Here is a 21,834-nt window from a genome sequence, read left to right on the forward strand (position 1 = left end):
ATTTTGTAACTTAAAATATCGGTTGCACCGATTAATCAGCATATTTGATGGCATCCCCTTGAATCTTGAAGATTGAGACCTAGAACGTGTAGATCCTATCCTTAGATTAAAAGTTACTCCGGGTGGTTCATCTTTTATTTTGCGCATTGTGCAATATGGTAAAGCTTTTTTCTTTTTCTCTCTTGATCCCTGAACCATTATTGAATAAAATCATAAAAAATTATCTATATTTACTAAATGTTATTTCTCCATGGTTTATTTTTGAATAAACGAATTTTATAATTTATAGCAAACATTTTTTTTAATTTAATGAAAAATTTCTCGAGCTATAGCAAAATACCCCAAAAGTACATTACGGGGTTCAAACTTTGGAGCTCTCTCCTGTCCAAACTATTGGGTCCATATTTCCCAGATTGCAACTACTCTTTATATCTTGACGGTCAAAATTCCTTTCGAAAAAATGACATGCTTAATCAAAGAAAGTACGTTTTCGTACAAGTACAAAACAAATGAAAATACAAAGAAAATACGTACGTTGAAATATCGCCTACTCTAATTAATTAGCAAAATTTGAAGTCACACCCTTGCACCATTTAAATTTAGCCCTAGGGTCATTCCAATCATTATATCAAACGATTTTTTTTTATTTTGCTTACTGAACAGCAAATACGTGATTTTTGTTTTTAAGTGAAACTCCAAAACATTTTTTATCAAAAATCACAATTTAAAATTTATGACATTAACATAATTTATTGGCAGAAAATGTGTTAAAAATTCGCTTTTAACATGTTTTCCTAAGTAGTTTGTCATTTCTTTATGTTTTGAAAGTTTTTTTTCCATAAAAAAAGCTTTTATATATTACAATAAACTTTTGCTTTTTACTCATATTGTGACAAGCGCGATAATTGAAGTGTTAGAACAACACAATTACTTAACAAAATCTCACCTCTAAATATTCTTATCGTTGACACTTTGATTACACATTCGAAAATTTATGTTCGTTTCAACTATTTGTAATTGTTATTTTCGTACTGATTTCCGGAAGAGATTTTTTTTTATATAGTACTCTTTACGATTGAAATATACTGCTCGTAACTCTATAAGAGTGACTTATAGCCTTTGCTTTTCATCTTTAGAAATGCTATTGTTTGTCTATCTTAGGCCAATGAACTTAAAAAAAGAGAACACAAAACTTAGTGGACTTAAGTCAGTAGATACAAAGAAAAGATCGTATTACTGTCTTTAGAAATCTTTTCAAACAGATTTTGCTCTCTTTATTTTCTTATATTCAAAAAGTTTCAAGCTTTGTGAAAGCGTCGAATATAATAAGCAGTGAAAAGGTCACTTTTGGATTTTTCTTTCCTTAGTCATGATTTTCTTTTTCAGAACTAACTTGACATTTGGCATCATTTGATCTTGAAATTATTTATATTATATAATATAAGTAAATTTTAACATTCAGAGGGCATAAAATCCGCATTTCATATTAGCGATTTTATTTTAATTTTTATAAGGAGAAAAATTCTGGTAAAATTACCTCACTATATGGTAATGCCATTTCTGTAAAAAAAGAACTTAAATTCTGTTAATAAAACTGAAATATACGGTATTTAAATAATTTATTTGGTAATTTTTTTATGCGGTTTATCGAAAATTTTGGTTTTTAAAAATTCTAGCGCTTATTGCTTCACATTTTGCGAAAAATACATAACTGAAAAGTAAATTGAACCGAATGAATGGTTTTAATGTCATGCTCTATGGTATCATGATAAAATTACCAGATTTCACCGCATTTACCATTTTTTGAGAGAAAAATAAATTGATTGCAGATTTGAAATCAGCTACGTTAAAATATAGAAGATCCGTTAAAAACTCCCATGCAAAAAAAAACAAAAGAAAATAATTGTTCGCTAGTGTAATTGATTTCAAATGTTTCAAAAACTGGTAAAAAATGATAACAATTTCGCTCATCACGCTTTTTTTTTAAATCAAAATAATTTTGTGTCAACTTTTAAAAAATCATAATAATAAAATTACTAAATTAAAATACGTGTTAAAATCCGTGATGGTACTTTTTTTAAACTTTTTAAAAAAGATTTATGCATTCCAATCAATTTAAAATCTTTCAAAAAAGTCATATACAATACCAATACTTAAGATTAAATCAACAAACCTTTTACAAAACTCCTCGAATTATCATACTATGCAAAATAAATAAAAGTTCTATAATACCATACAACAAAAAACTCATCTTAACTTTCTTCAAACAATAAGCTTTTTTCCAGTACTTAATGATCTATAAAACTTTATATCTATCTTATAATAAAGCGAAATAGGGTTAGAATACATTGCTATAGTTCAAAGGCGGTATAAATAGCCAAACACGGCTATAAAAGTCATATAACTGTATGACTGTCTTGCACAATTTTTGCATCCAGATCAATCATTTGAAAGGCATAGGTCTAAGTAATAAAAACATATTTTATGATACTCTATTCTTTTTTTAGTTGATTTTATTTTGCATGTGACCTCTTAAAGGGAGTTTGCTTTGTTGCTTAACAATGGAATTCGGAAAAAACCACAATTTTTCATGTTTATCAAGGGATTTTTGTATTTTGATAAAAATATTAGGAAAATGAAAGAATGGATGATTTAGATATTTTCTTAGACACTGAAACTAAAATCAAGGAAGGATTTATATATTTTCTTAAACATTGTAATGATTAAAAAATTAAAAAATGGAAGTTACTTCTTTTACCAATAATATAACAGAAAAAAAAATTAAGTAATTCCTTTCCTTATTATGGGTTATTGATTTAGTTATGTTCAGTTCAGTTTAAAAATAAGGTTGAATTTTTATGCATCATGAGTTTTGGGGTTTTTAATTGTAGCAGAAAATGTTTTTAATCATTAAAATAATAGGAAATTGACGATAAAATACAAATAAGTAGCACTTACTTGAATTGTGTTTTAAATTTTCTTACATATTAACTTTATTACATGATCATTACTTACTTATCAATGATATTAAACGGGAAATAAAAGTGCAAAATGTGACTAAATAGGATAATTTTTTCATTGGAACAAGTGTTTTGAAAAAAAATGATCACTATATGAGGTTCTACTAGAAAAAGGGTTACAAATTATTCAAAACGAATGCAAAGCGTAAAAAAACCATTTGTATTATTCTGGCAAAATCAACATTTTTAGAATGAAAATGTTTTAATAATGTTTATTGAATTTTGTAAAAAAAATAATAAAGCATTATTTTTAAAAAACAGTTTAAAATTTTTTAGAGATTGTTACAAATCAAAAACTACTGTAAAAAATAAATAAAAATATAAAACCGTCATTAAATTAATAACTTTAAGTTTGTAGAATAAAAAATTTCAAAAGAATGATTAACATTAATTATAGAGATTAAACAATATTAGACGAATAACCATTTATGCATCCACGTACGAATATTCTTAAGTTACTGAGGATGAGCAATAGTGGAGAATCTGGTCGCAGACTTGCGCACTTACTTCAGAACATACTTAATATTACGCACGTTCCAGTATGTATTGTAGCGTACACGAACGTTCGAGATGCTTTATTAAAGTACGAAATCTCTATTTTCAGCACTTTTTAGCATCATCTCGTATATTCACGGAGGTATATTTTAAAATCGTTCACGATCGAATTTCTTAAAGCAACGCGTACTCAATTTTATAAGAGCGTACGTGAACTTGCAGGATAGTACGTGTATGTTCTAAAGCTATTTATCGCTAAATCTCTATTACTCTTGTATAGAAATGGAATGATAAACGTTTTAACTTCAAGATTCTCAACTTTTCAAATTGACACAATTTTTTTCCTGTTTTCAGGTTAATAATTTATAGTATATAAAGGTTTTAAACACTAAAATTTATAAGTGTCAAGCAAAATACTCGAGCAGCATAAATAAAACACTTACTTCATTAGTAATTAAATACTTTTGTTACATTATTTGTTATTTATATTTGAGTACACTTTTTTTGTTATTTTACTTCATTCAGTATCACCCTGAATAATTTTTGATCTAATGATCGGATTTTCACGTTCTAGGACTCAATCCTAATGACTCAAGGGGGTGACCTTAAATATGATAATTAATCAGTGAGGACGATATTTAAAGTTATAAAGTCAGGAGAAAAACGCACTTTCTCTAAAAAAAAAAACATTTTTTTCGACGGATTCGGGTTTTTGACTTCGAAAATATAAGGAGTATCAGCAATCTGGAAAACATGGTCCCGATGGTTTGGTCAGAAGAAAGCTTTAAAGTTTGTACCCCGTAACTTTATTTTACTTTCTGGGTATTTTGCTATATCTCAAGAAATGTTTAAAGGAATTCAAAAGTTTTTGCGTACAATTACAAAATTCATTTATACAAAGAAAATTCCATGCAAAAAAATATTTAGTATTTTTTATTATTTTATTCAATAATGGACGTCAAAATTTTGAATTGAATGGTATACAATTTTTGCATTATTTTAAAGAATATAATTTTACATGGCAAAATACAAAATTTGAACGAAACCGGATGAATAGTTCCTGAAAAATTAAATTTCAAATAAGTCAGATACTCAAAATTCATATTCTCAGGAACTATTCGAGCAATTTTGCTCAAGCTTCGTATTTTGCCCTGTAAAATTTCCTTCCTTAAAATTATGCAGAAAATTCTATGCCCAAAATTTCAACTGTTATTAAATGAAATAACATAATTACATAATATAATAAATATTTACTACAAACTAGTTTTGCATGGAATTATCTTTGGAAAACAGAATTTCAGAATTGTGTGCAAAATTTTTACAATTCGCTTTGAAAATTTTCGAAATTTTCGAATACAAAAAAAAATAAAATTAAGATTAAGGGGTCCAAACTTTGGAGCGCTCTCCTGACCAAACCATTGGGACCATATTTCTCAGATTGCGGTTACCCCCCTATTTTTTTGGAGTCAGAAATCTGAATCCGTTTAAAAAAGGTATGTTTACTCAGAGAAAGTACGTTTTTGTGTCTGATTTTATAACTTAAAATATCGTCTGTACTTGTGATTTAGCATATTTGAGTTCACAGCATCGAGCCATTGAGATTGATTCCTAGAACATAATAATCCGATTATTAGATCAAAGGTTATTTAAAATATTTCATTTTCCATTGCTCATGTAGTTTCTATAAAGTATTTTAGATACATTCTAAAATAATTTCATTTTTATTTTAGATATCACGTTAAATGTCTTAACGCATGAACTCAACATGGATTGGATCTCACATTTAGCAACAGGTATAGCCATATTCCGCCTGGTGCTGATATGTTGCGGTATGTGGATACAGCTACGTGCCATCTCCAAACGAAACATTGTCCAAGATTGCCAAAAGCGGTGCTTTGCCCTTGCGGGTATAACATATCTTCTTGGTCTACTACCACAATCTTTAATTCTTCTCCTTGTTAGTTCTGATTTAGTCAGTTCTGTATTGGACAGTGGGTATTTATGTATGGCCCAAAAATTTGTTTGTATGATAGCAGTTGCTCTCCATAACTTAATTTTTATAAATTGGATATTAGAATACATATACTCACTAAGAATAAAGAGCAACAATTACATTTTATCCTTCATCAAACATAAAGCCTTTGTTTATTTTTCTGCATCATATGTTACGATTCTCATTTTGTGCCGGAGCTACTTCATGCATGATGGTGATAGTAAAACATTTTATACTGATCTTGCGACTAAAAGTGGTAACTCTTCATTCAGTTATTGGATTTCATCACCCGCTGAAAGGCCTTCTCAAGTGGTTAGACTACAACTGTTGTTGTGTGAAAGTTCCTTAGAAGAAAATGAAATACTTAGCTATCTGTGTGTGTCTTATACATTTTTGTTATTGCCCTTGTTTTTGCTGGGTGTAATTTATAAATGGAAATATGGTAAGGGTAAGGAGGACGTTTCTGAGAACACTTCAGAAGAAATTTTGGATAAGGCAAATGAAGGTAAATGCTTTGTTTATTTATTATTTGTTAGAATTCGATTTAAAATAGTACTAAGGCAACTAAAAATTTGGTGCCAAATTTAAATAATTGTATAAAATGCTTTTCAAAATCATTATTAAGAATTTTTTGATGATGTTAGGGGGACAGGAACGTAATGTCGTTTCGGTGTATTAAATATTCGTTAGTCTTAAAAACCAATTCATTCTTTTGATACCATTTCGATTCATTTTGGATCCGGCATTGAAAGGTTGTTGTTAACGAGGGTGAATACATTATTGATTAAAAATAAAATCTTGATAACAAATTCGTTATTCTCAAGAATCAATTCATTTTTTTCGATCCATTTCGATTCGTTTTCGATCTGACATTGAAAGGTTGTTGCTAACGAGGGTGAATACATTATTGATTAAAAATAAAATCTTGATTACAAATTCGTTATTCTCACGAATCAATTCATTTTTTTCGATCCATTTCGATTCATTTTCGATCCGGTATTGGAAAGTTGTTGCTGACGAGGGTGAATACATTTTTGTTAAAAAATAAAATCTTGATAGCAAATTCGTTATTCTCAGGAATCAATTCATTTTTTTTCAATCCATTTCGATTCGTTTTCGATCCGGCATTAAAAGGTTGTTGCTAACGAGGGTGAATACATTATTGATTAAAAATAAAATCTTGATAACAAATTCGTTATTCTCAAGAATCAATTCATTTTTTTCGATCCATTTCGATTCATTTTCGATCCGGTATTGGAAAGTTGTTGCTGACGAGGGTGAATACATTTTTGTTAAAAAATAAAATCTTGATAGCAAATTCGTTATTCTCAAGAATCAATTCAATTTTTCCAATCCATTTCGATTCGTTTTCGATCCGGCATTGAAAGGTTGTTGCTAACGAGGGTGAATACATTATTGATTAAGAATAGAATCTTGATAACAAATTCGTTAGTCTTAATAATCAATTCATTTTTTTTTCGATCCATTTCGATTCATTTTCGATCCGGTATTGGAAAGTTGTTACTAACGAGGGTGAATACATTCTTGTTAAAAAATAGAATCTTGATAGCAAATTCGTAATTCTCAGGAATCAATTCATTTTTTTCAATCCATTTCGATTCGTTTTCGATCCGGCATTGAAAGGTTGTTGCTAACGAGGGTGAATACATTATTGATTAAAAATAGATTCTTGATAAAAAATTGGTTAGTCTTAATAATCAATTCATTTTTTTCCTCGATTCATTTCGATTCATTTTCTATCCGACATTGAAAGGTTGTTGCTAGCGACGCTTTTGATTAAAAATAAAATCTTGTTAACAAATATCATATTCAACCGAAACGACATTATTTTCGGGTCCTCCTAATAATTTAAGCACAAGGAATTAGATGTAATACTTCATTAAGCTTTTCAAGGAATATATTGATGGCCTGCTTTCGGTTTATGGGGTGTAAATAAGGTCAAATAAATGAGCGGTTAATTTTTGATCATAGGACTATTTTTTGTACTAACTTCTATTTGGGAGCAGTATCAACAAGTAATGTTCAATTAGAAAAGTGTTTATATTTAATTTAGTACTGTAGCAGACATTATAATCGGATCTGTTATAATAGTTAAATTCAGTTGATTTTGTCTAAATAGCTGTCTATCTTGTTGGTTAAAGGAAGTTGCTGGGTAAATTTTAAGAAGAGTGTTTTCGTTTTTCTATCACGCTCTACTTATGAGTAATAAAACTGAATAAAGTGTAAAACGAAATTTAAAAAAGAATAATTGTTATATTTAGTTGAATTTGACTAAACAGTTGTCTAGTCTTGTTGGATAGAGGAAGCTACAGTAAAATTTTCGGTTAAAGATTTAAAAATAAAATAAGGTTAAATGTATGATAGTTTCTATTATTAGACTATTTTTCTTTGTACTATTTTCTATCTGGGAGAAGTTTCAACAAATGATGTTTTAGGGAAGTGCTTATGCTTAATTTAGTATATAGTAAAATTTAAATTCATATGAATTATAATTGTTAAGTTAGGTAGAATTTGATTGAATAGCTGTCTTATCTTGTTGGATAAAAAAAGCTGAAGGTAAAAATTTAAAAAACAGTGTTTTCTTTTTTCTATTATGCTCTATTAATGAGTAATATCATGGAATCATCAGAAGAACAGTTGAAACTAAATTTAACAGTAAATAATTCTTAAATTTAGTTGCATTTAGCAGAGCAGCTGTCTAGTCTTTTTGGAAAAAAGAAGCTACAGTAAAATTTAAAAGCAACGTTTCGGTGTGTGTTTTTTTTTATATCAAGTTCAACAATAGTATAAGTAATAAAACTGAATGAAAGAAACAGTTCTTCATTAATAATTGTGACATTTAGTTGAATTTGATTGAAAGCTATCTTGTCTTATTGGATTTAGGAATATGTGGGATAAAATTTTAAGGCAAATTTTCAATGCGTTCTTTTTTTAACACGCTCTATTAATAAGTAAGAACATTTAATAAAATAAATATCAAAACAGTTGTTCATGAATAAATGTTAAACTTGATTAAATTTGGCAGAATCAGTGTATTCTTTTTTTTCATCAAACTCTATTCATAAGGAAGAAAGTTGAGTATAATAATTCACAAAGCAGTTGTTCATATTTAAATGTTAATATTTCATTATATTTGGCTGAATCAGTGTATTATTTTTCTTTTTTTTTACTTCAAGCTCCATTAATGAGTAATAAATGATATATAATAAATAACTAAGCAGTTGTTCATGACTAATAGTTAAATTTGTTTGAGTTTGACTGAATCAGTGCATTATTTTTCCCATAAAGCTCTATTAAGTAACAATATTGGAATAATAATTAGCGAAGCAGTTGTTTCAGAATAATTGTTAAATTTGTTTCAATTTGCCTGAATGAGGGCATTCTTTTTTTTTACCAGGCTCTATTGATGAATAATAAAATTGAATATAATAAATAGCAGTTCGTAAAAACAAATTTTTAAATTTTATTGAATTTGTATGAATCAGTGCATTCTTTTTGATACCAAGTTCGACTTATAAGACCAGTTTAATGGACATTGAATGGATATTAAAAGAAGAGCAAAACAGTTAAATGGACAAACATTATCCTTGGGCACCCAAGCATATATGAGATACTATTTGTAGACCGTGAGAAAATTCTTAGATGTGATAAATTAAACAATCCTTTCACGTTTCAATGAGTAATTAGTAAGGAGGTAAAAATATAAATAGTAATTGATTCTTCACCTTGAAAAAAAATTACTTCTCAACAGTGAGAAAAGGAAAACCAGATTTTAAATCTTGGAATATCGCCAAAAAGTCGCCGCAGGTTATGTTGAAAATGAAAATTCAAATTGAAAACAAATGAAATGAGAGTTAAGTGATGCTATGACTCTCAAATACCTGTTGAATAGTTTGTCGTAATTTCTTGTTCGTATTCTTGAATGAAAATTGCGTGAATACTTTGAGATGAGTTAAGAGTAAAATTAATTGCTAGTAAAACAATCGAAAGTAAATTCAGATCGTTGGGTGTAATACTAGATAATTATAGAGTTTTATTTTTCTTAAAAGTATGGGTGTAACATTGATGTTTTTATTATTATTATCAATCATAATTATTTAAAAAAATTCTCTTATCTTTAACTAACCATCTAAAATGCTAAAAGTGGGTTTTTTAAACGACTTTTGAACATGATAAATTATATCTATCTTTTTATTTTGATTAACATTATTTTCAAAAGTGCAATTATAAGGCATATTTATTTTAATAACTTGGGGCAATATAATGATGGCGCCACATTATCAAATTTTCCAGTGGAACGTTTTATGTGAAAACGACTCAATTTCAATGCTGGCAATAAGATGATTCTGAGATTTTTTATTATCTATTGGATATTCGGAAAATTTCTAAAGGAATCATCACCTTTGGAAAAGTAATTACGGCAAATTGTGTAGAGCTACTATTTTCAACGTTTTCCATTTAACTCCTTTTGGATTCTTTAGTCAAACCTTTTAAAATGTAGTTACTTACCTTCGCTCCGTTGAGTGCTTAAACATCTAAAATCTAATCTATTAACAATTGTTATAGTTCGATATTTTTAAACATTTAAATGTGTGTCGTTATTCAGTAACAATAAAAACAAAAGCAACTTGAGCAATGACCACTAGCCGGTCCGAGTCTTATCAATAGCTCTTTCAGTATTCTCCACCTTACTTCGTATGGCACTTTATATGACACCTTACTTCGCACACCTTACTCCGTATGACAATTGCTGTTAGGTTGCCTTTTCAATATAGTTCTCCAGTATGCCAAGTTTGGTACCTAAGCACTTTTTTATTTTTTTGCCTAAATCATGTGTATTTTAGAGTTTTAGTGTTTTCTTTCTTTTCTTCTTTCGATTAATATATTGCAAATTTGTATAAATTCATCAGAAGCTAGCATATACTGTAAAAAAAATTCCAACCAAATCAAATTACGGTATTAAGTACCGGCACTTTGAGTGCCGGTACTTAATCCGCTAACAGATTAAAAAATCCTTTTTACCGCACCTTAATTTTTCAACGGTAATTATTTAATTAGAGTGATTTAGTGATTTTATTGTAATTATTACTGTAAAAATTACGGTATATTAAACTTTTTGTTCCGTAACATGTTCCAGTAAAAATGGATTTTATAGTAAAACGTACCGGCACGCTAAGTTCCTGATGTTTTTACCGTAATTTGATAGGAAATTTCTTATAGTAAAGCCCTCTTTGGTTTAATTTTTATTAATAATATTTCAATTAAATATAAAACAATGATGAATTTATACCAGTTTATTTATTGCTAAAGCTTCCACTGCTCTGATTTATTATGAATTAAATAATAATACTATATTATTATAATTATTATAATCTCTATTAATATATTATTGCAATGTATAATTAGCTAATAATATTGTTACAATCTTTACTGCAATTATCGCCTCCGCTAACTCAATATATTGCATCAAAGAAGCTTAGTAATTTAATTTTTATTCGTCATTTTATACTTGTTTTCTAATCTTGTAAAATGTTATTTAGAAATTTATAAATAATTTTTACTTCACATATACAAACACTTAATATTAAATAAACTAAACAATTGGTTTAAATAAAAATCTGAGATCGATATTGTTTGCACATATTTGCATTTGATCGAATTTGATTTGACATATTTGTATTTGATCGACTTAGATTGATTTGATTTGATTTTTATAATCGAAAAGCTTAATGTGAAACAATGATAAGTGACTGATGATCAATAACTGAGGGAAAAAATGAAATTAAGATTAATGGCGAAATTGAAGCTGATAGATTCTTTTCTCTGCTTTTTTATGAATAAAATAACAATGCAAAAATCGTCAAAAGCAATTTTTTTTGTATATCTTCTCAATAAGCTATACTAAATAGGCTTATTTATGTCCATTTTCTTACACCTCGATTGTATGGAAATCTTGTAAAATGCCATTTTGAAATATAAAGAAAGTTTATCGCTCTTATAGAGAAATTTCAAACAAAATTGATATCAACTAAAGAGCCGCTTCAAATAAAAACCAGTAAACGGTATGGAATATTCTTCTTTCCATTCTTCAAATAAAAACCAGTAAACGGTATGGAATATACTTCTCTCTATTCTTCAAATAAAAACCAGTAAACGGTATGGAATATACTTATCTCTATTTGCTTTATTGTACATCGTTAAATAAAATTGATATCAACTAAAACGCCGCTTCAAATAAAAACCAGTAAGCGGTATGGAGTATACTTCTCTCTATTCTTCAAATAAAAACGAGTAAACGGTATGGAATATACTTATCTCTATTTGCTTTATTGTACATAGTTAACAATTGAAAAATTTAATATGAGTCCGTATCTACCTACATCAATTTGATAATTAAGGAAAAAAAAGGAAATGGCAAAGTTACGAAACATTTTACGAAATGTTTTGCTTGTTCTGCTTTGTTACAAATAATATAAAAATATAGGAAATAAATAAATAAACGTCAAAAAAAATTATGTCCTTCTCTTCAATTAGCTAAATATCAAACAGGCTTAATTGTAACAGCGGTTCTAATTATCGATTGTATGGAAATCTTGTAAAATACCATTTTAAAATATAAAGAAAGTTTACCGTACTTATAGAGAAGCTTTAAATAAAATTGCTATTAACTAAAATACCTCTTCAAATAGAAACCGGCAAATGGTATAGACAATATTTATCTTTATTTGCTTTCTAATATTTCTGCAATCGAAAAGTTCAATTTAAAACAATAACTTTTAACCTGCCTACATCAGTTTGGTAACTAAGAAAAAAATATAATAAAAAAGGGATGGCGAAATTAATAATACTAATTGTTATACTTGTCCTGTTTTATAACAAATAAAATAACAATATAAAAATAAATAAAACAATAAGCATCAAAATATAATACGAAGAAAATTCAATAAACACCAGAAACATTTTTTTTTTTTGTACATTGTCTTTTCTTCTCCTCAATAAGCTAAAGTATCAAATAGGCTTATTTATGACAGTTATTCTTAACACAGATTGTATGGAAATCTTGTAAAATGCCATTTTGATTGAAATACAAAGAAATTTTACCGTACTTATAGAGAAACGTCAAATAAAATTTATGTATATATTTGCTTTACATTGCTTTTACAATCGAAAAGTTTAGTTTGAAATAGTATTTCTATATCTGCTTACATCGATATTTAAGAGGAAAAAATAGAATAAAAAGTGACAGCGAAATAATGTTACTAAATGTTGCACTTGCCTTGCTTTGTTACAAATCAAATAACAATACAAAGAAGAAATAAATCAATAAATAAGTATCAAAGAATAATAATCAAAAAATTAATAAGCAAGAAGCCTTATTTTTTTGTATATTGCCTCCTCCTCAATAATCATAGATTGTATGATAATTTTATAAAATGCCATTTTGAAATAGAAAGAAAGTTTACCTCACATATGCAGAAATTTAAAATAAAGTTTACATAAACTTAAGCGCCGCCTTAAGCAGATACCGGCCAAAGGTATAGAAGGTACTTATCATTATTTGCTTTAATGTACTTATGCAATCGAAAAATTTAACTTGAAACAATAATTCTATACCTGTCTATATCAATTCAATAACTAAGGAAAAAATAGAATAAAAAGTGATGTTAATTAATGTTTATTAAATTAATTAATAATTAATGTTTATTAAATGTTATACTTGCTCTGCTTTTTTGCAAACCGAATAATAATACAAATAAATAAATAAATATTATTAGTAGTAATAATAACAACAAAAATCAATAAGCATCTCGAGCATTTTTTTTTCTTGTTTATTGCCTCCTCCTCAATAAGCTAAGTATCAAATAGGCTTATTTATGTTATTTTTCCTAAACATTGATTGTATGATGATCTAGTAAAGTGCCATTTTGAAATATAAAGAAAGTTTACCGTACATATACAGAAATTTAAAATAAAATTTACATAAACTAAAGCGCCGCCTCAAGTAGATACCGCCAAAAAGTATAAAAGATACTTATCACTATTTGCTTTAATGTACTTTTGCAATCGAACAATTTAATTTGAATCAATAATTCTATACCTGCCTATATCAATTCAATAATTAAGGAAAGAATGGAATAAAAAGTGATGGCGAAATTAATGTTTATTAAATGTTATACTTGCTTTGCTTTTTTGCAAACCGAATAATAATACAAACAAATAAATAAATATTATTATTAATAATAATAATAACAAAAATCAATAAGCATCTCGAGCATTTTCTTTTCTTGTTTATTGCCTCCTCCTCAATAAGCTAAGTATCAAATAGGCTTATTTATGTTATTTTTTCTAAACATCGATTGTATGATAATCCTGTAAAATGCCATTTTGAAATATAAAGAAAGTTTACCGCACATAGACAGAAACTTCAAATAAAATTGATATAATATAAAGCGCCGCCGCGAATAGAAACCGGCAAACGGTATGACGATTATTTTCTCAATGGTTGTAGAATACTAGGAATGTTATTCAGATTTATATCTTCTTCTTCAGGGGCAGGAAGGCATGACGGAAAATAAAAGCGTGTTAAAAGATGGAACACAGACATCCGGAATATCATTTTATCATATTGTATTGTTAATTTATTTTTATTTTATTTCATTTTTATTCGCCGAAACAAGACACATCAAAGATAAGAAAACAAGTTCTCGTCACTAAATTTCTAGCGTAGTAAGATTATTTCTTAATCGCAATGGGCATTGAAGATGATAATATCATGTTGGCGAGTTAATGTTGGTACAATTTTCTAATCATTCTATGTTGTTACACCAACCGGTTTGTGACCTGTTACCTAAATATGAGCATGTTAATGATGTTCTTAAATATTTTGGCCTTGTGATAGTTGAACTTCCTTAGTTTAAGACTCATAGAGGACATCAATAAGGAATTTTCAAAAATCCGATCTCAAATTTTGCTTAGACATATTTTAGATTTCATTTTTATACAGTTCTAATATTTGCACAGGAAATCGCAAATACATTTAAAGTGAATAAATGCAAAATTTGGCAAGTTTTAGAAAACGTTTTATGATGCAATGGAGCAGATTTTTTTCATATTTGTGGTTTCTTAATTCATACAATATTAAGTTTTTTTAAAAAAAATTTATTCCCTTATCAGTTTATTGATAAGCAACGAATGCATTACTAGTGTAAGTTCCGTTAGACGTTTTCTAATGATTTATACTATTTGTAATTGATTAAATAATTAATAAAGTCTGACTTTTAAAGCATTTATCATTCTATATGCCTCTCTTTCTCTCTTTGAAAAAGTTTTTTTTCTTCATAAAAATACTATGTTCCAAAAAAAAAAAATGCATTGGCAAAACGTATGAAGCTGAATAATTTATCAAACCTGAGGCCGTATTATTAAAGATATAGACAATAGAGTCGTATAATAATAAAAAAAAATTATATCCAATTTAAAATGTCTTCGTTGGGGGATAAATAATACTTTCATGATTTTATTTCACAACAAATGAAAACTTGACTAGCAAATAATTCCAAGTACTTTTCAGTTAATATACTTTGCAGAGCATTAAGCTCCATAACAAAATATTTTGTTGTAGATAAATAAATTTTGATGGAGAAATAAGCTCTTTTCTAGACAGTCTGTTTTTGTTGATTCCTTTAAAATTCAGTTTGAATGACCTTAAAAATGGAGGAGAAAAATTATATTAAGACTATAAACTAAATTTCAAGAGTTTTGAGATACGAAATACTTAGAAGATCTAATTTTAATAATTTATTTTTAAATCTGACAGCATCTGAAGCTTGCCCTTACTTTTATAAATAATACTGCTTGTATAATTAAAGTTTCGCAAAAAATTATATTGTCAATCGATAATGGTAAACTTTATAATTTTGAAACAGCATTTTTGCAATTTCTTATTGTTTTACTCCTTTCCATAAAAAAGTAAATAAGTAAATAAATAATATTACGAGGATCAGGTGAAGCCTAAAAAAATGTTAAAACGCCAATCTTTCGGGAAATGACTTCCAAACTCCTAATATTATCCCCCTCCCCCCCCTAAACTTTTCCACCATATTCCCTAACGTATTAGCATTATTTTTAACAATTTTTCAATGCTCTCATATAAAATAAAAATACTACAAATTTTTCCTTTTTTTAATTTAAAAAAGGGCTTCTTTAAAGAGCGATTTTTTTTTTTTTTTTTTTTTCAATTTGATGAGGAATTTTTAGATCTGAATTAAGGTCCTAAATCCAAAGTATTTGTTTCTGTGTTAGAAAGTAAAAGTATTGGAAAATAAAAGCAGGTTTCGAATAAAAGTATGCAATTAAGATATTTTTGGGGATACTATAACTATATCTGAAGGAAACTATGCGCCATCATTATTTATTTACTTATTATTATTATTTTATTTATTTACTTATTATTATTATTTTATTTATTTATTATTATTATTATTATTATTTTATTTATTATTATTATTATTATTTATTTATTCATTTATTATTATTATTTATTATTATCATTTATCCTTATATTATTCAATAAATTCTATTTCCCATAAAAAAAAAATCAATCTATAAACAAATATCTTTAAAATAAAATTAGATCTCAACTATAGGGAAAAAAGAGCCAAATGTTCCAATTCAATAAACAGAAAAAAAAAGGTCCCTATTTAATTAATGATCTTTAACGTAAACATTTTATTGAAACACTATTCTATTCATAAAAGCTATTCGTTTACTTTCTTTACCATGAATGAATACAAATTTTATAGACCCATAATCCAGCTGAACGGATGGCTGACTTTCGCTGATGTATCAACAAACATTAAATATTCAACTCCTTTCATATAAACGCGGGTCAAGGTTTTTAACCAGTTAAGAAGGCTTTACCAGTAGTTAGTGGTCGGTAATAAAATGAGTATTTTTTCTACTGCTGCCATCTAGTAGAGAAAGTGTTAGTTTCAGCTCTGTTCGTTAAAATAGTTTTATAGTTATTATTTTCGAAGTGTTTTTGTTTACGTTTTATTCTTTGTACTTTTTCTAAATTGTTTAAGCATGAGTACAGAGAAAATTCATAAATTGAAAATGCTATATGATCTGCTATATATTAAAAAACTTTTTTTTTCTAATTTTTTTATTTATTTTATTTTATTTTTTTAAGTTCTTTCAGGGTTTCTCAGAAAAGGAAACTATTATACTGCTGTTGTGAGCGTACAATCGAATTTAATTGAAATTCATCTGGTGTGAATGGCTGTCATAAATTAAAAAAATAAATAAATAAGTAAATTAAAAATTTAAATTTCTCATTTAAAGTAATTTTTATAAATAAACACCGACAAAATAATTACGCTACACGAAAGTTGTTATATTAAATAGATAGCATAGAAAGTCGTTTATAAGTTAGACAAAATAAATTTTTAAGAATAGAGAAACAAAGTGAAAGAAAAAGAAAGAAAAATAGTATAAACGTATTCTTACAGAAACATTATAATGAACATTTGTGATGCTAGACGAATTTTAAGATTTATGTATTTTAACACTACACTACTGCCATCTATATTTCAAGTGAAGTATGAAATGAATCAGAATTCATATTCAACCTTCAAAATTTGTCTGAAGTCAGAAGTTAAGCAAAATTAATTTTATTCTTTTGACAAACGTAGATATCAAATAAAATGAGACCTGTCGTTGTGAGGGCTTCAATTGATAATGTAAATATGTCAAATGAGCTAATTCTACCTCTAAGTTTCTAATTTAGTTTACTTTTTTGTTACAGGAGGGCAGCAGTGCTTATGGTGGGAGCGAGAAGAAAACATCCAGAGATTTCTTTCTACATTCATCACAATATGGTTTCATTTTATTCAGCCTGTTATATTTTGTACACATCGTGAGCATTTTGTTGATTTTGGAGTTCATTTATTGTTGACTATATGCGTATTTATTCCATGGACTTTATCCGAAAATGACTATGATTCATTACGGAGTTGGGTTTAAATATGCTTTTTTATAAGTTTTTATTGAATAAAAATGAGTTTCTTTTATACAGATTTGTATATTGTAATTTTGTGTTGCAATGCTGCAAAACCAGCAATCTCAAAAACATAAAAAGTTTCAGGAAAGGCCAAAATGAGTTGTGAATCGAAACTTTTTGGTTTAAGAAACATTAAAACAGTGTTTTTCAATTTTCACTAAAGCGAACGACATATTTTCGTTGTACACTAATGACGAGATGTCTTGTCGTATGGACATAAAATTTTATTGGGTTGAGGTTAAAATATTCTACACTGAAAGTTAAATATTTTCCGATTTTTGCAGAATGTGCAGATAAAATTTCTCCCTAAATGTTCATCTAGATCATGATTAACTAGTGTTAAGTTAAAAAACATAAAACATATGCCATATGATACCATAAGATAACAATCATTATACAGTTTATATTTCGGACTTAAAAGTTATGTACTTAAAATATTTCAATGCTAAACTCTTATACAAATTTTAGAAATTACTCAACGGCTAACTGATAGTTATGATAAAGATTAAATATCATGATTTAATCATACTTAAAATCTTAAATGAGTATGCATTCAGCATTTAATATTTATGACCAAAATGTGAATAAGAATAAAAAAGTTAAGCGTTTAAGTTTTTTTTATCATTTGTATTTTTAATTGTTCTCACTGTTTCTATGTCCGATTACTTTTAATAAGTTCGTTCAATTAAAATTTAGTTACAGCGACTCTTCAGTTAGTTATAGTTTAGTTCCAATACTTTTCATTTTTGCGGATTCTTTTTTAAACTTTTGTTTTTAATTATTTTAGTTATAAATTACAATCTTGTTATAAAGACTTTTGGAGGACTCTAATCTTTGCACTAGCACTGCATGCGTAGCATGACAAGAACAACAACGGTTATAAATTACAGTTAATAATGCACTAAGAAAAATTTCTAGCAAAATTACAGTACTGTATAGTGATGGCATTTCTGATTTTAAAAGAAAAGTAATTCCAAATAATAAGTATCCCAATAATAACTCTCCTAATTAAATAAATAAAAAACATAATTCTGGAAATAAACTCCAAAATAGACTATATTTATAACGATTTGGTAATTTTTCTGTTGATATGGTAACGGTTTGAAAGAAATTTAGGTTTCTAAAATTATAGTTTTTATTACTGCACATATAGTAAAAAATACAGAACTGAAAAATAGATTTAAAAGAATAAATAGGCTTTAGGCTCCACTCTAAAGTAAAATAAAAAAATTACCAAATTTTATCACAGGTTATAAAACCATATTTCAATGTTATTTTTACCGAAATCATTACTAAAGCCCTTTGATAAAAATTATCGAGCCTTTTGATGTTCAAATAGAGCCAAAACAATATTCTGGTAGTTTATGTAGTTTTGATTAAAAAAAAAATTTCTCACAGTAGATTTAGCTCATTGAAGAATCACGAAAAAAGGAACCACAGTTCTGCCGATAAACCAATAATTATAAGGATAGATAATAATATCTCGTATTACTATCTCTAGTGACTCTTCATGAATATTATGTGTTCCGTAGTAAACACCCTTGAGGCTCCACTCGAAAGTAAAATAATGAAATTACCAAATTTTATCACAGGTTATAAAACCATATTTCAATGCTATTTTTACCGAAATAATTACTAAAGCCCTTTGATAAAAATTATCGAGCCTTTTGATGTTCAAATAGATCCAAAACAACACTATATTCTGGTAGTTTAGGTAGTTTTGATAAAAAAAAATTTCTCACAGTAGATTTAGCTCAATGAGGAATCACGAAAAAATAAACCACAGTTCTAACGATAAAGCAATAATTATAAGGATAGATAATAATATCTCGTATTACTATCTCTAGTGACTCTTCATGAATATTATGTGTTCCGTAGTAAACACCCTAAATAAATATTTTTCAAACGCTTATCCAAATTAAAGCCAAAAATATACATTTATTACGTTCGCAAATTAATATTTAAGGAAGAAACAAACGAACATGCTATCTTCAAATCCTGTTTGATTGCCGGAGGGAATAGACAATTTAAAAAACATTTATAGAAACGTATCCAAGTTAAATAAAATCACCAAGCTTGTTTTGATGTCTTTCATCCCGCCATCCTAACTAATCTTAAAATAGATTTCTATATCGTTTTTATTTCCTTTCTTAAAGTTTGATCAAAACTTCCTGTAATACAATGTAATACAAAACTTCCTGTAATACAATACTTTATGGGAATATCAAAATCTTGGCAAATTTTTAAAGAAGCGCTTTGGTAATTATTTTTGTAAAATTATCAATAATATATATAGGTTTTTTTTGCCTCATAAACGTTTTTTTTTTTTTTTACTATAAGTTTTGTTGTAAATGAGGTAAAATTTGGTAACAATTGGTATTTTATAATGGCACCTTAGAGCCTGGTTATTACTAAATGAGTGTTAATGTGTCGTGGTGGTGCCACCTATTGGAAGAATAACAAAAGTCACAAAATTTCAATTAAATTGAATTGTGATGATTTCTTTTCTTTCAAGAAATTAAACGAAAACATAGGGTTGAAAATAGATACATTGAAGTATGCATGTTATTATTTTTCCATTTAAATGTATTTTTTACAATGGTAAATTGTAAGAAAAGATCAAGAACTATAATTGGATACTTGCAACTAGAGAAAAAGACGATCACTGATAATCAGACATGTGACCTGAGACCTCAGCGCCAGTTGATGTTTAGAAACAAAATTAAAGTCGAGCTATGTTTCTCCACATGAGCTTAAATGTTAACTAGCATGAAGTTAATTAAATACAACACCGTATCGCACACCGAATATAAATCTTTCTACATATACGCCTGGAATTTATTATTTGCTTATGATATATTTTTGTTTCATGCATCTGGAAACTTCCTTACATAATTAGATTGCTTATGATTTACATGACTTCATGGTCTCCTTGCGTTTAGTAAGAAATAAATAGTGAAAGAATTGAAATCTTTGTGAAAGAATATAGAATGTGCCACTTAACAGAATTTGGCTAAGGGTTTAGCTTACTCGAAATAGAATAGAAAGAATAGTCGATAATTTAAACAAATGTCATGCTACAACAACCAATCAGGATAGAGATACCCACACTACTACACTTGTAGGCATCCCATTGCGAAAACCAGAATTTTTCGCAAACTGTTGCTATACGGAAGGAATAAAAATTACCAAACTGATAGTTTAAAAACCACTAATTTTGTTTTTATTTTCCAGAATTTTTTTTTAACCAGAGATGTGATTACTAAACAGAATGGTAATTTTACCTGAATATTTTTCAACTATAAGTATACTTAATTTATTTCATTTTTAACAAGAATTTTAAAATTAGTTATCACCTTCAAATAGTTATCACCGTTTTTTTTTTGCAAAAACATAAATAAATCACACATTTCTTGTCATAATCAATTTTATTTCTATCATACATCAAACATTTTTTTAAGTGAAAATGAAATGAATTTCACAAATATGATATCGAAAACAATCCAAAATACACTGTTAAAAATTCCGGATTGAATTATAATAAAAAGTAAGGGCACCCAGGGTGCCAGTACTTTTCACCTTTTTTGATCCGGAATTGTTTACTGTGTACACTATTTTTTATACTGAAGAATATCATCAATAAGAAAATTGACAATGAAACATGTTTATACTAACAAAATAGTTAATAAGGACAACACTTAAAATAAATTTTGCTAAAATTTTTATTAAAAATACATGTTTATATCTATAGCAATCAGGACTTTTGCTATTCAATTTGACATTTATACTTTCAATAAAATGTAAGTCATAGAATTAGTTCAAGACAAGTTGATTTTGTTTTAGCAGAAAATTTGGAAAAAAATATTTAAATATTTTATTTGAAGTTAATGGCAGTGTTTATATTTGAGCAAAATATAGAAAAGGCAGTTATAACTAACATATCACAAAGAAAGCATTATGGCGATAAAAAAATTAAGGAATAATATAAAAGCACCGCATAATCACATCAAGACGTGGTCTTACATCTTTATTCACCGGGTAAAAAATATGTTTATGCATCTGAGAATTTCAGAAAAAAAGACTCAGAAATTCATTATGTGCAATCAAATTTATAATACAAAATGTCTGGAGAAAAAATTGCGATGTTTGATTTTTAATAGAATCAAAGAACTCACAAGGAAAAAAGAAATTCTTCTAAAGTGCCATTACTTAAATAACATTAATACTAATAATATTAATACTAA

General features: G+C 27.3%; 1 protein-coding gene across 3 annotated transcripts in view; it reads left to right on the forward strand.

The window, feature by feature from the left end:
- The window catches only part of LOC107440224 (uncharacterized), a 35,667-nt gene extending 18,063 nt beyond the window's left edge, over positions 1 to 17,604 (forward strand). For all 3 annotated transcript variants that reach the window (XM_016053082.4, XM_087155695.1, XM_016053083.5), the window contains 2 exons: positions 5,246 to 6,013; positions 17,336 to 17,604. In XM_016053082.4, the coding sequence (XP_015908568.1) occupies positions 5,281 to 6,013; positions 17,336 to 17,553 (951 nt within the window). In that variant the 5' untranslated portion in view covers positions 5,246 to 5,280 and the 3' untranslated portion in view covers positions 17,554 to 17,604. The remainder of the gene's footprint in view (positions 1 to 5,245; positions 6,014 to 17,335) is intronic.
- The last annotated feature ends 4,230 nt before the right edge of the window (positions 17,605 to 21,834 follow it).

Source organism: Parasteatoda tepidariorum, chromosome 12 (assembly GCF_982258835.1).
Source record: "Parasteatoda tepidariorum strain Cologne lab strain chromosome 12, Ptep-v5.0, whole genome shotgun sequence".
Lineage (NCBI taxonomy): Eukaryota > Metazoa > Arthropoda > Arachnida > Araneae > Theridiidae > Parasteatoda > Parasteatoda tepidariorum.